We start from the raw sequence: 17,393 nt of genomic DNA, 5'->3' as shown, positions 1-17,393 counted from the left end.
ATCTAGAACCAACACCTCGCTCTTGCAGAGTCTAATTTGTACATTTAGGCCCCGATTCAATTCCCATCCGTCTTTCTACTGATTTTAACCAGAGTTAGACTGGATCCTGAAAACAAGACAGACAGATTTGGAAACACTGCCATTGTAAAAAAGCTTACTCTCTTCCTGCCAGTCCCCACTGATAAAAAGTTACTTTAATGATTTGGCTAATGAGTTTTAACTTGTGTGGGCTCTGGTTTAATATATACAATGCGGAAATCCTCATCAGCAAGTCAAAAAAACATTTCCTCAACCCAAATGCCTTGGGAAAGAACGTTATTTACATTTACACCGTGAATAGCACTGTGAATCCATTCAAATCTGTTTTTCTATCCATCCTTTATTACAAGTGTACATATATTTTTATATATATTTAAATTTTTAAAAACAAAGATTCCTTTCATGGAAAGGAGAAACTTTTGCCATTAAAATAGAGTGACTTATACCATGAGTATATTACAGCTGTACAAACATCGGCAGCTGGTTTCATATCATCATAGATAAAATGCTTATTTTTACCCCCTACCACAACTAATCCAAAAACAAATAATAAAGTAGAACTTCTAGACTCAAAGACAACAAAGTACATTACTAGTCAAAACAGTAGGGTCACATGAATACAAAAAGATTGCATAATAGATATTCACAGTGTTTGTAAGATATAGAGCGAGTCACTCTCGATCTAGACAAAAAACAGGTCTATTCTGCCTTTCATATGCATACATCAGTATCAATGAGCTGCATGTACCAACAGGATAAGACTGCCCAAAAGTTTGGAGAGTTTTCTCTCCGCACCAACTACAAATAAATAAATATATACATATATTTACACACAACCAGCAATTGTATGCAATGGATACACATGCAAGAACTACTTTAACCTTTTAGGCATTGGTGTTCCACCTCGTTTGTAAATCAGACACACAAACTTAGCACTTTAAAATAGTGGCAGCAATCATTTAAAAATTGTAGAGTGAGTTTTCACATCATCTTGCTGGAATTGTGGGTCTTTTTGTTTGTTTCCAATGTGCACAAAAATCGGTGATAAACTTAACTTCACTATTTGGTGACTGATCAGACTGGCACTTTAAAAAAAAAGGTAGTCAACACTTCAGATAGTCCACTAGAATACAGCAAATATCCAAATGTTAAAGGTAATGTATTTATAGAAAAGAGTGAGTGAGCATGCAGCATATAAAATTTTTTCCTCACAAAGAACTTCCAGAAAAAAAAATACCTTGCTAGATTTTTACCCTCCACCTTCCCAGAATGAAAATAATTGAAGGTGAGAGTCTTAACAATAGAAGATGTCCTGGAAGAATTGCATTAGAATTGGTGAGTGATTGAGTGAATTTAGCATTCGAGTGACAGCACTGTAGGCTGAAGTCCTCTTAGAATAGACCCACAGCATGGGCAGCAAAAACAGCCTCAGACCCCCACCAGCATTTCTCAACTCGGAGGTGGTCCCTCCAGTGAAAAGGTAAGTTCGGTCTCCATGAAATGAGGTCACCTGTCTGCATGATCCTGGACTGAATCCACTTTCCCCAACTCATTTTACATGATGTTCAATAGGCCTTTAATGGTTGCAACTTTTGGTCACTACCAGACTGGGGCTGGATTTGACTGGTAATGTACGAGTTAAAAGCTCTATAGCTGTCTAGACTCAAAGTAAAAATAATGAAGTATGATGTAGAGGGGTTTTGTGCTTTGCTTTGGATAATCAAATGAAACCGATTAACTCAGCATAATACAAATCATTTTGAAGCATTACAAAGTAATAATCGCAATACCAGTGGAATAAAACATGGTTACAGGTGACAGACTGAGACACACTATCAAAAAATACATATTGGGGTCAGTATTGCATCTATTTGACTCAAAAAATGTATTCAGTGACATTACATTAGTGGGTGCAGAATCTGGCCCACGGACACAGTGCTGAGAATGGGGAAATCTCAAACGGTCAAGTTCTACAGTTCTTGAATTCAACAAGACTCCCAATGACTTCATAGGGAGTTTTGCTCCATCAAGGACTTACCCAAGATATGGAGTTCCAGAGTTACCAGTAAACAGTGAAGATTCTCATACACATAGCAAGTACAACATACTTTTACTCATGCCCTCAAGCAGCCACCAGCTCAAATACGTTCTAAAAACATTTTCTAACCAAAAATACAGCAAAAAAAAAAAATTTAAAGTTTCTTGATAATGAAAATATGTTGAGTCAGAGAGAATGACATATTGAGAGCATGCTACATAGCTGCTTTTGTGCATCTTAAGTTTAAGACCACTTCCTTGTCAAGATAACAAAGGATAAACGAAAAATGAAGACACCAACAACCCTTGCCTCATGTATAGTAAGTTAAATGTCATCTAAAGCAACAGAATAACTGACATTTTCAACAGAGCAATGTTGGATGCAGCTGCTGTTGTGAGATATACCTATCTGCATGGAAATCTTGTATCATAACCGATATCATGGGGTTTCTGGCTTGGTTATTTTAATAGTTCACTTGCAATGCAACTGTCCAACTGACAGCTGCCTAAGATGGTAATACAATGCAGTTTTCCATTTCTGCTGGGATCACAGTGAGTGAGTATGTATCTTCCTCTTAAAAGGCCCAGCAAACTGACTTTCAAAACTGCAATGACGATTTTAACTGTGGTCTGACTGCAGCTTACATGGATTTAACTATTTTCAACTCATTAGTGCAGCAAGATTGATACTGCAAGATGACATTTTGCATTCCTTGTGCTTTATTTTCTAAAATAATTATTCTTTGCTGAGGGGATGTATGGAACATTGATTTGTTACATCATTTCTCTCCATTCACCAGGAAGCAACCTGGCCATGGGGTTATAGGTGGTTGTGTCACTCCCTTTTCCCCTAAGTACTGCAGGTGGGGAAAAAAAGGGGAAAACAACATAGCATCACTGTTGTGAACGAAGGCAGAAAGCATCTCATCTCCAGACCTAATAGGAGCACTTTTTATCATATAGTACCAGCGCATATATCCTTTCACAGACCACTGGCACAGTTCCATAGCACTCAAAAAAAACCAAACCCACACATCACTACCTTTGACACAGAAACCACCACAAAGATATATCATCAGGTGCCTTTCAGCCTCATCCTTCACCAGTTGAATGCCCCAATCAAAACCAAAACTGGGCATCATCCCTAATAACTAGTCTAGCCATCACCTGAAATCTATTTTCTCCATGTTCGGCCTCCAAAACTCAGAGGGTGAATTCACATGGAATGGAGTTGTTTTTTAAAAAAAGTGCTCTGATTCAAGTAGAAGTGATCATACTTGGACAACTTCTCCAGTCACACTTCTTTCCTGAAAAGCCAATCAATCAGCACTTTCGTCATGACTTCCTCAAAATCCAAACGGCTGGAAGGAGCTGAGTCATCCTTATTATTTTCCAAACAATAACAAGGATGAAGACTGTATCTAGGGATCAATAGTGGAGGTTTGTGGCAATAGTTAGTGGCCAGTGGTTCCCACTTCATTGCTCTAAAACGCAGTTTAAAAAACCAGCAGTACAATTGCTGGTATGTTTTTGGCTTGGTGGTGGACGGAACCTAGAAACAAACCCACAATGGGGCAGAGCCTGCTCCTACTGAAGCCAACAGCGAAGCTTCCATTGATTTCAAAGGGAGCAGGACAGGTATAGATATTACAGAGCTGCAGAAGGGCCATCCCCATTGCTGATAGGCTGAGATATGTTCTAGGAGAAAACTGACAGTTGACAGTAGTGCCTCAGTAGAGTGAATTCAAGGGGACCAACACACTGGATTAGTGTAACATTATGGGCACAAAAGGTCAGGAAGTAGGTGGTTTAAAAACAAAAAAAAAACCACCAATGTGGAATCTGTAGTTCCTTTCAGGTAAGTCAATTCAGATGTGCTCTCTGTGCTATTAGCTTATTAGGTGTTGTGGGCCAACTGCCCACTGGTATTTTAAACAAAAAATTTGTCTGTTCTATTGGGGCAGTCCATTTTAACGGTGCACTGGGTAAAGGACAGATATTCCAATGCCAGTATTTCTCTTTTTAATTAATTAAAGTGCTGCCCTGTAATAAACTTGCAGTTTTGTCAGGTTTGTTGGGTTGTGACACTACTTATACATCCCTTAATAAAGGTACAGAAGTCATTTACCAATCAATCACCTCCGAGATCAAAAGCAATGTATCGGGCATTGATGAGGTATATATAGCAGCTTTTGTTTCCCTAATGAGCCGTCTCCTTGGTTAGGACCTTGCCAACCTGGCTACACCACAAACTCCTCCGGCAGCTGGTCTTCTCCCAAGAGATCCAGAGACAGGCAGTTCATGGATCTCTTTCCATAAAGGGCGGACTTGGTTTTGCAGTCCGCTGTTGAATAAACACAGCCGTAGTTGGCCAGCTTATCCTCCAGTGCACAGCCAAACGTATAGCTGTGGGAGGTGTCCGAAGATAATGTGGAGCTTAGCGGTGGATGCCGATGCTTGTAAAGACGGATGTCATCCAAACTCTGGCTGTGCTGGTCTGCGCAGCTCCTGTCTTTAGGCTGTCTCACCTGCCGGTTCAGTAAGAGACAGATGAGGAAATGACTATGAGCTGAAGCACAGCACTTACGTAGCCTAAGGATGCTGGCTCCTAATGCTCATCAGAATTTTCTTAAACTGTTTGTTACCTCAAACCACACCCCCCCCAACATCAGCTTTCTGAAGGTCATTGTCTTAATGAAGAAGCTGTGAACCATGATGAAATTGTGAATTCACTTAACTGCTCTTCTATTTCATCCAGATTCTGATCTCTGTACACTGTGTCCCCAGTGTCAAGTACAATGAATGGAGCATCTGACAGGCGTAAAGTGTGGCCGAAGTGACACTTCCTGGCAGAGCTGGGGTGGTCAGCCTCTGGCTACATAATGAAGAACAAGCACTAGAAAAACATTGGGATGGGGTCCACTAACATCTTATGAGCTAAAAGGAAAGTTCAGAAAGCAACTGTGAAAACTGATGAGCTTTGTGCCTAATTTTAAACACAAATGTCAAGTACAACTAATCCACACATACCGCAGAAATGGAAAAATGGGCGCAGTGAACCAGTAGTAGATTTAAAAGGCAGAATTCATTTAGCAAAAGCAATAGTGACCTGGCCTTTACTAAGGAATTACTGACCAGCCCTGGTTCTTGACAGTTATTCTTTAAATTGGTTTTAAGATTAAATTCTAGAAATATAGCATTCAAACAAAAATACTTACCTTATCAATGCAGACATAAAATTTTGTCCACATATCAATAGAAATGTTTATTATATATACAGTGAAACCCCACTATAACGCAACGTTTGGGGTCCAAAATCTTCTATCACACTAAATGCGGGGTCACGGTATAGCGGGGTTTCAAACCACTCATTTTGTCAGTGGTCCCCAAAGCGGTGCATTGATGTGCGCCGCCTAGTGCCCAGCAGGGGAGAGAAGCTGCAGTCCCGCACCTGCTGGGGACAGAGAACTCTGGGGCTGCAGGCGCCGGTGCTCTCTGTTCCCAGCAGGTGCGGGGTCACGGCTTCTCTCCAGCTTCAAGAGGAGCCGCGGCCCTGCACCCGCCGGGGACAGGGAGCACTGGCGCCCGCAGCCCCAGAGTTCTCTGTCCCCAGCAGGTGGGGAGCCGCGGCTCCTCTTGAAGCTGGAGAGAAGCTGCGGCCCCGCACCCGCCAGGGACAGAGAGCACCGGCGCCCGCAGCCCTAGAGTTCCGTCCCCAGCAGGTGCGGGGCTGCAGCTTCTCTCCCCTGCAATGGTGTTGGGGACCACTGGTACTGTACAGTACTGTGAAAACATTATTTAAGTTGTATCTGCCTTAAAGGGGAGCCAACCCATGATTGCGTTATATGCAATTTCGTGTTATAGCGGGGTGCGTTATTGCGAGGTTTGACGGTATTTTTTTCACACACACACACACACACACACACTTTCAAAAGCACTCAGCATTGGCTCAACTTTTCTGCTATCCCAAGCTGACTACCCCAGCTCTGCCTTGAGAGAAGAGTTTGAACAGAGTGCTTTCAAAAAATCCTACCAATAATACAGTTATTCAGTTACACAGCCTTGTATATAAGAATAAAGGCCCAAAGTCACAAATTGATTATTCAGTATATATGCTGCGAAAAGAGGCAGCCATCAGACAGAAAATCTCTTGAACTATGTTATCAAACCTATATTTAAATCAGAACTATTCTTATAAAAAACTGTTAAGGTGTCTGAATCTGGGGCCAAAATAGACTGACTATTATCAGTGGAAAGCACTGTTTAAGTGTGTGGTCAGAAACAGATTAATGTAAAAACAGCATCTCTTAATCAACATGTCTGCTCCCTGTGTGTCTGAGTCACCTCTGTTCAACTCGACAGCAGAAATAAGTTTTTACTATGGTTTGCCCTGCTAAACCAACAATTTTGGAAGAATAAGCTGGATTCTATTCTAGTCTCATGGATCAATAAAAGAGACTGGTAAACTCCAATTGGAGATTATTTATCACTGTTGACCATGTCCAGTAAGAGGCAGAAAGACCCCAGATTGATTTAAAAGAGAGATCGAGGAAGTGTTTCCAGCTGGGGGCGGGGGGGTAGGGAGAAAAAAAATAAATCATATTTTCTTAGCTGAGCAAGTTTGATTTGGACTCAGAGGGAATAACTGGGGATCCCCATGATAAGAGTCATATTAAAGTTTTTTCTATTACTATAGCCACATTTTGAAATGTAAAAAGGTTTAGAGAAGTTTTTAAATGCAAGAGGTTTTTCAGAGGGCAAGACAGTGTTGCTTAAGACACAGTACATGCTTTTGTCATACATCGTTTCCTTTTCTCAGAGGCTTGGAGAAAAGAAAACAGAAAAGTTCAGCAAACAAACAGCACAATGAAACAAAACAGCAATGATTACAGATGGAGCAAAACCAGTGCCTCAGCTTTGAACCTCTTTCAACTGTAGGAGTGGAGAGGAAATTGAGTTTGCCTCTCAAACCCAAAATCACCCGAACGGTCTTGGCTTATGGTTTGGACTCAAAACTCGAAGTTGCTTATTTTCCATTTCCTTTTTGGAAGCCAAAATCTAAGGAGGACAGTTTGCAAGATTTCAGTCTTGCTCACTCCAAACCATCTCATTATAATTTGGATCCAAATGCTGCCTCCTCATCCCATCCAGAGTAGCCCCTCTGACTTGATTTACAGCTGTATAAATGAGAGCAGAATTTGGCCCAATATCCACAGTCAGATCCACCAGTCTGCTGTTTCCTCTCACCTGATGAAGAGATTCCACACTTTGGCCTCTCATTTTTATCAGTGTGACTTGTACCATAGAGAGAGGCTTCTGCTTAAGGGCTGCAGAGGAAGAGATTGAAGTTCAGATTATAGATTTGCACTGAAACATTTACAGCAGTTCATGTCAAAAGGCAATTTACAGTACATCTCCTCAGATGGTTACAATGTTCAGCTAGTCCCACACCACGCACCTCCCAAGCTCATTTGAAAGACACTCACAGATGTCTTTTCAGTCACTAATACTCATGTGTCTTTCAACCTCAGGGCTGAGGCCAAAAGGCTGAATTAGAAAAACAGCATTATCAAGGCTATTTCGCGCCCTGGTTTCATATTCACATCAGTCTCACCCTGCTTTAATGCTTGGAACGGAACATAGATTCATGGGTCAGAAGGGACCACTATGATCACTGGAGGCCTGCGTAACACAGGCCACAGAACCTCACCAAGCTCAACAACTTGTGATTGAACACGTTTGCCTTTCACAATGTACATCAGTTAATTCCTTTGCTGGAAAGGCTTACACACGTTTTCAAAGTCACACAGAAGAGATGTTCGTGAATCAATTAAAAAAATGGAGATGGATAAGGGAAAAAACGAAGGCCATTACGGAGGACAGGGACGATGTTGCAGTATAATATAGCACACTTGCATTTCACCTCTAGAGGACCTGGCTTCCAATCTGGTCTTAAGCCACAGAGAGAGATAACTGAACTGTAACACAGAGAGCCAATTCCCAGCACGCCTGTCTTGGAATCCCTTCCGGATGATTCTGTACTTGCTCCGCACATCTCCATGAAACTACACGCCACCTTGAGAGGAGCATGGAATGACTGCAGAAAGCCGCCTCACCTTGACAGCAAAGTGCATCTAAAGCAAGAGAACTGACAGACTCTCCTTCAGCTGCCTCCTCCAACCGGTTTCTCTCTACAGGCTCATCCACAGGCACCTCCTCCGGCTCATCCACTGCCAGCTCAACCTCTGGAAGAGAAAGAAGAGCAGTTAATGTCATGTCTCTGCCCTTCCAAGTCATTTGAAGTTTCATTACCTCCTCCTTTCCATCACAACAGCATGAGACCAGGGTTACTAAACACCCCATCCCCCCCCCACACACTTCCTTACCGTCATCCTGAGAGTCATCTTCAGCTCTCCCTTTGCCACCACTGTCAATGCCAGAGCTGCCATAGCTAACGGTTGAGCTGCATGATTTCTCCTTCCGATGAACCCGATCGATACCGAAGGGCTCATCCACTGACATTTCCACTGACATCCTGTGCCTCGAATCAGCCTCAATACCAGACGTGTGTGAGCTGCCATGGCTCCCAGTTGATTGACGAGATAGCCGATTGTTCCTCCGGCTGCCCCCACTGCTTCCACTGCCATGGGAGTGCTTATCCGAGGGGTCAAGGTCCATCTCCAGAGTGTCACTGATGTAGGATTCCCGATAACGCTTCTTCTCTATAGGGGGAGCAGGAGGGGAAAAAGGAACCAATTGGAGATTAAAAAATTAAATCCAAACGGAGGTCCTAAAATTGATTGATTCTCTTCACCATGACTCCTGCTTTAGAGAAAGCCATTGTAAGGAAGGGGGAGTAGAAGCCTCAAGAGAGGAGACTATCCTGAGTTTAACGTGGGACTGTGGGCTGTTGTGGTCTCAGCATGCTGATCAGTGAAGGGTCCATAATCTGAAGGAAATAGGTGGGGTGGGTGCAATTGTACGGGCACAAGGGAATTGTATATAAGTAGTAGGCGATGGATGGAGGTGTACGTGAGGCAATGCCCCCACTGAGAAGATATCTTAATTGGGTCCCTCCCCACAAGTTTCTATAGCAGGTCCTGGGGTCATTCATTCAAACAAGAGCTAGCGAGATGCTTAGCTCTCTACTCCGAACAGACCATCCCCAGGGCCAGTATTAAGCACAAACAAGGACCAAAGTTTTCTTCTTTGCTTCAGCCCCTTTCCACCACTCTGGCAGAACAGAGGGGCTGAATAGTTAACAGATCTCCTCAGCCAAAGATCCCCCCCATGTGCATCAGCTCCTACATCAATCCACAGATTAGATGGTGGGTCTGCAACACTACTGTGGTTCCTTGGCAAAGAGTCCCCTGATCTTCGCAAACAACTCTCACCTCAGACCTGACAAACTCATGGACACCAAACATGACTTGCAGGATAGTTATCCATAAAGAGTAACATCTCAGGTATCTACAGAAACTTGTTACCTGTCAAGATTAATATTCATTGCAAGATGTCTGTATGGGTAATACTGAAGGAATTATGTATTTATACTGCATGTCTACTTTATGGACTGGGAGTAAAAAGTTAGTCACCAGGAGATATGTCTCGTGACGGCCCATTCAGGCAGGAGGGAGGTGTCACCCCACCCTGTTTAGCCAGTGATGCAATGCAAGGCTCAACTGACTGGCCTTGCTCCAAGACTTTCAACGTAAAGCCAGTGGAGACAACGGCGAACAACTGAAACAGACAGGAGATCACCCTTCCTATGAGTAAAGACAAAAACCTCTCTCTGTATAACAGAGAATTTGGAAAGGCACTGTGGATCCATGCACTGAAGAGACATCTTGAGGAATAGGGGTGTTCTCATTAAATACTGGATCCTGATTCTTGTGAAGCCAGCCAGCTCTGCAACTGACTGAAACTTTGGGGAAGGAAAACCTACTTTATTAGATAAGAAAGGAATCTATTGGGTCTGCACTAACTATTAAGTGCAGACCCATGTTCACATTTAAGATTTTGTTTTGTATTGTAAGTTATCATTTGTTTCCCTCACACTCTTGTTTCTAGTAAAATCTCTATCCTTTCAGCAGTGTCAGGGGCTGGGTATCACAGGGGAACACTTCAAAGGGGTTCAGGGACTGGGGTGCATCTATTGTTAACTTGCAAGGCAAAGAGCTGGCATAGCCCAGAGGAGAAGGCTTGAGTGGCTGAGACACCAAGCACCCCTGTACTCACATCCTACACACTATCGTAATAAGATTTGTACAAAATATGCTGGGTGAGGTATCATTTGAGAACGAATAACTCACTGATCATTAATATTCTTCGTGATGCATGTGTGCAATGTATATTAAGTGTTATGACATATGCTGGAATGATTACTAAAGAGTGTTTAAACCAGGTATGCCAGGTGGTTGGTAAACAAGTCTGTCTTAGACAAAGGTACTGTGTTTTCCCCACCTGGGAGTTGCTTCCAAAGTACAGTGAAAGAAGGAGAATGTGCTCACATATTGTGTAAACAGACCTGTTAAGCTAATGGGAGGGGGGGGCAAACCTCTCTCTAACAAGTGGGGGAGAAGGGAGCATGGCATCTGCACCCAGCAGGAAAGAGAGGCTAGGTCTGGGTTTTACTTTTCAAAGAGTTCATTTCAAAGGTTTACTATTTATCAAGACAGGGGGCTGAACCTCAAACGATAAGCAACTGAATCAACTGACTGTATACAATATTATTGTATTATAAAAGTGTATTGAGAGGTCTTTTCTGGAAGTTAAGGACATGCATACACTGCACAACATTGTTCACCAGTAACAATACTATATGGGTAAACGTGGTTTCTTAATGATACTGTGGCCCCAGATTTTAAAACAAAATAGGGAGAAACAGGTTCCCTTCCAGACAGGAGAGAAGGCAGTTATTTGCCTGTCTCCTTCATAAATTAAGCATGGTGTGACCAGAAACAATGGGAACTCCATTTACAGAGAAGTCAGCAGGGTGATGGGAAGCCCACAGGAACAAAACAACAAAACCATGCATGAGGTCATCCCGCCTCTTGAAACAAGTTCATCGAACTTTGTAAGTAAGGAGAGAAGCAATCTTTGGCATCCATCACAAGACAGACAAGGGAACAGAACTCTTGTGAGCAGAAAAAGATGGGTCCTTCAACTAAGGGTGGTTGAGGTCTCTGGGAAATAAATACAGGTGAGAAAAAATATCGTGAACAAAGCTTGTACCTTGCTAAGTTAAGTTTTAGAGACTTTTAGATTTGTGTTTTTCAATTTTATTTGCTTGTGACCCTTTTTAACTTCATTGCTTTTACTTGGTATCTCTTAACCTATGTCCTCTTGTTAATACATTTTTTATATTTCCAATAAACCAACTCAGTGCAGTATTTAAATGAAAGGGTGTGTTTACTCCAGTTAAGTCAACAAATTGTGATGTACTTCTGTGTCTCTAAAAGAACAATTTTTTTTTATTATTTCTCTGAAGTGTCCAGGAGAAGGCTGGACATTACAGAGCACAGGTTTTTGGGGCTGGGAGTGAGTTGGAGTCACCTTACTGTCTGTAACCACAGCTGGGGTCAGAGCTGCCGGACCAGCGCTGTGTGAGACATGTATACTACTTGCTGACTAAGTATCCCAGGCTGGCTGCTACAGTAGCAAGGCACTGAAAGGCACCGAGCGGCAGGGCAAATGGTGACAACCCGACTGATGTGGACTGCCCCCCGACCAGACTGTTACAGTGCCTGCAAGGGTGGTGCTGTTAGAGAGTGGACACCCAGCTAGGCCCAGGCAAGACTCCTTCATGCAGGAGGCAGGGGACAGCAAGGGACTCACACTGTGCTCCACCTGTTCTGGAGGCAATGGTCAGCAGGCACATTTTAATGCAGCCTCCGGGCTGCTGTAAACAATAACAGAGCCACTATGCAATCAGTCCCAAGCCAGGGAGTCTCATCCATCTTTCTCTGTGCCTCCCATTCCTCTACCTATTGTACTTACATAGCCCCCCATCACCCTAGTATCTGTGCACTTCAGATAAACATCCTCACAACACTGACATATGAAGTGCAATCCTCCACGTTTTACAGGTGGGAAATGGGGGCATAGAGAGATTAAGTGACAGTGGATATTGGGCGCAGATGGGTAACCTGAGCCAAGCACTGATGGTGACTGCTCAACTTTCTGGCTTTTGGAGTCCCCGTGCAGATTTCATTTCCTAGGCCAGCATAATCTTTCTCTTCCCCCTTCCCCCACTCCTGGAAGCAAGATCAGACAGTGAAACAACTTATCTACCTGGCAGTGGGATGGGAAAGGGAGGCAGCACGTGGCCCATTTTCACCAACCCCAGTTTGGGGCTCAGCGAATACTAAAGCCAGCTCTAGTCCACCTTCCTCCAAGGACTTGTGAAGTCTGAGGGGTTGGGGTGGGAGGAGGATGGGGATAATACACCACAGAGCTTTGGGTTTCTTTAGACAGTCTCTTCAGTGAGTCAGTGCTGAGACCTTTATGCACTCACACATACGTGAGCTACTATTACATTCCTTTTGCTGGTTTACCACCCCCCCCCAGCTCTCATTCTTCTGCACACCCCCACACCCTTCAGGCATGCAGTCACCTCAAACCTGTCACCAGTGAGTAGTGCTGTGTTTAACTGCACCCATTGTGTACCGGAGCTTAGTGGAAGGAAGAGGAAAGCAAACTCAAGAGTACGTGGATAGCAGAAAAAGGAACAAGGAGGAAAAAGTGAACCTGAACCAGACAACCAAGTTGGTGCCTGGGTTGCTCGCCACATCCCATCTTTTACTGGTGGGTAACAGAAGTGAACTCAACCTACTGAAGTCCTTATTAATGACCTTTAGGAAGTGGGAAGAGAAGGGGGGCTATTGTATAAAATGAATTGATTTAGTTTATTTTGGGGTGTAATTTAACATCCAGATTCTTAAGGACTTCAGTCTTCCTTGCAAGCAACGCACAATGTCCCTGCTCCACCTATCATTAAGTGACATGACCTCAGTCTTCTCCACATTACGTTGAGCTCTGTATATCGCACGGCTTTCCTCCTCCCCCATTTTTATACCCTCATGCTCACTAGTTTGTATTAGGGAGTTCAACTGCCAAGATAAATAATGGGGATCATGAGCGTTCACAAAGTGCCCCCCATCCCAAGACAAATGGATTCTGTGGATTTTTCCCAGAATCACTTTTCAATACTGGATTTTACGTGAGGAGGAAGAGGAGGAGGAGGAAGAGATCAGCAATATTTTAAAATACAAGCCTAGCTGGCTGATGGAGTCATTATGCTGTGGCTGTACATACTGTTAACCTTAGGCAACTGAAATTATTGCCATGGCTACTGCTTTAGGCACCAAACTGAAATAGACAGGGAAATCAGGAAGGAGTGTCCTTTTCCCTGCCGCTCTTCCACACACTCCTCACCTTTCCTTCTCAAACCAACACAGAAAAGGAAAAACTTGAAGAAAAGTCCCTGTCCCACCCCAGATCCCATCTGTCTCCTTAGAAACTCTCACCATCCTACTCCAATGCCATTGAGTCTGCTTCTCAACAGTGAGGTGTAACAGACCTCCCACTCCTTCAAACAATCCTGGTTTCCACATTTGAGAGGAACTTTAGTGGCTAAGTCCACTGAAGCAGAAATATTGGACTTTGAGCCACTACAGCTCTTTTTGAACATGGAGAGAGGAGCTGCTCATGACATCGGGAACATCTGGGAACTTAAAGGGTCTATCAGGCTTTGCTGGGAGAAGGAACTAATGAAGATAGCCAGTATTGTGCAATACTTTAAAAAAAAAAAAAGTGACCAGGAATTTTGGGTGCCCAATTTAAGTAACCTTGAAGGTAACTGATTTTCAGCATTCCCCACTCTGAAAATCAGGCCCCTGTAATGTGTCAAGTTGGGCAGCCAAAAAATCACTAGTCCTTTTGAAAGTCCTGGCTATTAACTTGGATTTAAATTTTTTGGCTCCACTGAGAGAGGGCTTGCAAAGTTAAGTTGAGGATTGTTTTTTAAATTAAAAAAAGTAAAGTTGTATAACAGTGACTGCATGTTTAACATTCTGAAGTGTCATCCCCTCCAGTTAGCAGTGTGTTCAGCCATTCAGAATTAATAATTTTAAATGCATAAAACTTAGCAGTTACAATCCTAGGTGCTATGTAAGGGTGTGTTAGTATCATTTACAGACAGCAAATATTAATCCAAATGATTGTAAATCAGCAAAGCACCAAGAACATGAGGCAGGGAGGAAGAATCATACATTAGGTATTAAAAAAACAGAAGCAAAAATAGTATCACGTTTTTATACACTGTGTATTCTGATGGAGTAGGGGACACTCAGCTGGCTATTAACACTTATTTCTGCGATGCATAATTTACATATTAGCTAAGATCTGGTGAATTAGAGCAGCCAGACAGGGAGAGTTTCATCCCTGGTGTGGAGTAAAACAGACACATTTTGGTTGAGAGTTATGTTACCTAGGCAACCTGCAATGATTATTCTTATAATTGGTTTTTGTTTTTCATTTTAAGAGTTCTGTGGAGCTGAAAAACCTCACTCTAAATTAGGACAATATGTGAAGTATTTTGAGGATCAAGGTAGCTTGTGCGGCAAGCCGAGAAAAGGGGTTCTGTATGTCCGAGCACTTAGTAGCTCAGGGACTGATCCTGCTCCCATGCTATTAAAAGGCGAAACTCCCAATTATTTCTGCAATGGCAAGATTGAGCCCACCTGCATTAGGAAATTGACCCATCACTGAAAACAGTTGTCAGCAGGGGTCCTCCTGTATTGGTGTTCAAAGGTGTTTAAATGCTAGTATAGGAGATGGGATAAAGCTATTTTCAAAACACTAGTCTTGGGGGAACTTACTGCTCACAGTCATTGTCAGCAATGGGTCAATTTTCTTGTGTGGATAGGACTTGAAATCTGTAAAAAGCAACAGAATTTTTAGGTATTCACTGAACTCCCGTTAAAGTCAATGGGAATTGGTGCTCAGCACCACACAGGATTGAGTCCTAAATAAGCCACAAGGGAATGGGAAAGAACTATCAGAAGAGTGAGAGAGAGAGAGAGAGAAAAAAAAGCAGGTCACAAGTAGAGCCCACTTTGACTCCTGACATTTATGTATTTCCAAACCTGCTGCATTTTGTTTTCACAAATATTATAAGATTTGCCTGACTGGGTTGAGACCAATGGTCCATCTTGCCAATAGCCTGTCTGGTACAGTGGCCAGCACCAGATGCCTCAGAGGAAGGCACAAAACCTTCCATAATGGCAGTCGTAGAATACCCTGCCCAAATGCACTGTGTTAATGTGCTAACAGCATTCTTTAGCAGACGACGGTCACATGCCATTGACTGGAACCCATATTCCTCAGTGACCTTCTTTACACACTGTAATTGAGATTAACAGTTAACACAAAAAACAGAACAACACAGAGAAGGACCGTACTAGAAGTGACCAATGGGTCATCTTGCCCTGTATCCTGACTCAGGATAGCCAGTGCTCACTGGTTCAGAGACAGATGTAAATTCCCCCATAATTAAGTCAAGTGGGCAATACTAGACCACAGGAAGAAGTTGCTTCCTAACCCCTTCTGGAAATCACCTTAAAACCCTGAAGCCACAGGATTGACAGCTCGTATCATTTTAAATCACAATTTATATATTCAGGGTATGTTTAAAGATCAATTATTAGATGTTATGTCCATGTTACAAACATGAGCAATGTGTTCCAGATGGTTATGAAGTAGCCTCCTGAACGGCTGGACTCGATCAATCTATAGCAATTGATTAACCATTTAGCAACCCTTCATAAATGGTACCTTTAATACAGCAGCGTGACCGTGATTTGTAGCATACCTTGAGTAACTGCAGATCCTATCACAATTCAAATCTTTTGCAGAACTTATTAAAGATCAAAAATATTTCAAGGTGACAAGTTTATGCGAGTTGAGCGGACGACGAGTGAGAATCACCACTCACTTCAGGAAAGGAGGAAATCTCCCTTTGTTTCCTGAACACAATCTCTAGTAAGAGAAAACCCAAGTCACACAGTGGGAGTCACAACCATTTCATGCTAACCAACGGGAACAAACCTGATCCCTCTCCTTCCTCTCACCATCTTCATTTTTGTGACAGAAAGGCTATCAGATAATAAGAAGCCACTATGAAGTAACAGTAACGAACCTACCTATCTACCTTCCTGGCTCTTTTCCCCTCCCTAAAGGAGTCTGCTCCCCATCACGTACCTTCAGCCTCCTCCACCTTTCGGATCTGCTTCAGTACCGGCTGGATGTTCAGAAAGAGTCGGTGGCTGTTGCTCAGAAGCTGCAGCAAGTGTCGTGACCGGAAAGCGCAACCCGTATAGTACACCAACTTCCGGGCAGAAGGCAAACCGTCCGGCTGGATCTCAAATTTTTTCCCCTGGACAAACAGAAGGAAGGATCCCAGAACAATGAGGAGAGGCATGTTTTCAGTCAGTGGCAAAGATCAATACATTTTTATTTACACTAGTAAAGCTGGGCACGGAAATGCAGGCAAGCCAACAGCTTTGCCAGGTTCCAGGCTGCCGTATTCCACGACACTCACCAGAAACGCAAGTTTCCCAATGTGTGACCAGGGGAAGTCGTAAAGCAGCTGGCTGACGTGGTTCACCTCCTGCAACATATCAGACACAGGGTGACACAAGGGCTGGCAGATATAAGGAGGAGGGGGAGATGTGCAAGGAATTCACACACAATCAAGTATGTGAAATACAGAGTCTAGCGAACATAAAGGAGACAGGGAGAAGGGAGTGCTGAGGGCGAGATGGAGTTAATGGTACATCCGTAGCTTTCATTTCATTCAGTTACCTGATAGATGTGAATTCCTTTAAGGGTGAGGCCCAAGACAACTGTTGGTCGATCTTCCTTCTTATCCTACAAGGACATAAAGGTCTGAGGTAAAAAAGGCAGCCCACACACACAGAGACCACACTGACTGATGGGTACTGTAACAGAGCCGCAGCAAGGTTACCCCAATTCAGCACAAGTGATTAGAATTTCATCTCTCCCCTTCCCCCCGTTTGGCTGGGGTTTTTTGAGAGTCCATTTCCTCACTGAAAAACACTGAATTAAATATCTCACTTGTGTAGTTCTTTTCATGGTGGGGTCTCAAGAGTTTCACCACCTACTGAACACACCTAAGACAACCTGCAGTCACAGAAGTGGAATCCAATGGCTTTACTGAATTTAGAGCCCTGTCATTTATTCAACAAAGTGGTTATTCGTAGCCGACTGCCCCTTACTTCAATCTGCTTCCACTG

General features: G+C 43.1%; 1 protein-coding gene across 3 annotated transcripts in view; it reads right to left on the bottom strand.

Annotated features, from left to right (window-relative positions):
- Positions 1 to 363: 363 nt before the first annotated feature.
- Positions 364 to 17,393, bottom strand: part of FRMD1 (FERM domain containing 1) — a 69,777-nt gene continuing 52,747 nt past the window's right edge. For 2 of the 3 annotated variants that reach the window (XM_039532312.1, XM_039532311.1), the window contains exons 8-14: positions 16,942 to 17,007; positions 16,679 to 16,747; positions 16,339 to 16,513; positions 8,463 to 8,798; positions 8,193 to 8,321; positions 7,324 to 7,403; positions 364 to 4,604 (exon numbers count right to left, since the gene is read on the bottom strand). In XM_039532312.1, coding sequence (XP_039388246.1) covers positions 4,317 to 4,604; positions 7,324 to 7,403; positions 8,193 to 8,321; positions 8,463 to 8,798; positions 16,339 to 16,513; positions 16,679 to 16,747; positions 16,942 to 17,007 — 1,143 coding nt within the window. In that variant the 3' untranslated portion in view covers positions 364 to 4,316. Of the gene's footprint in view, positions 4,605 to 4,814; positions 4,952 to 7,323; positions 7,404 to 8,192; positions 8,322 to 8,462; positions 8,799 to 16,338; positions 16,514 to 16,678; positions 16,748 to 16,941; positions 17,008 to 17,393 lie in introns of all 3 variants that reach the window. The other variant, XM_039532313.1, reaches the window with a different exon arrangement.

This window comes from Mauremys reevesii, linkage group 3 (assembly GCF_016161935.1).
Source record: "Mauremys reevesii isolate NIE-2019 linkage group 3, ASM1616193v1, whole genome shotgun sequence".
NCBI classification, from domain to species: Eukaryota; Metazoa; Chordata; order Testudines; family Geoemydidae; genus Mauremys; species Mauremys reevesii.
Note: the sequence above shows the minus strand (reverse complement) of the source record. Positions and strands in the feature narration are given on the sequence as shown.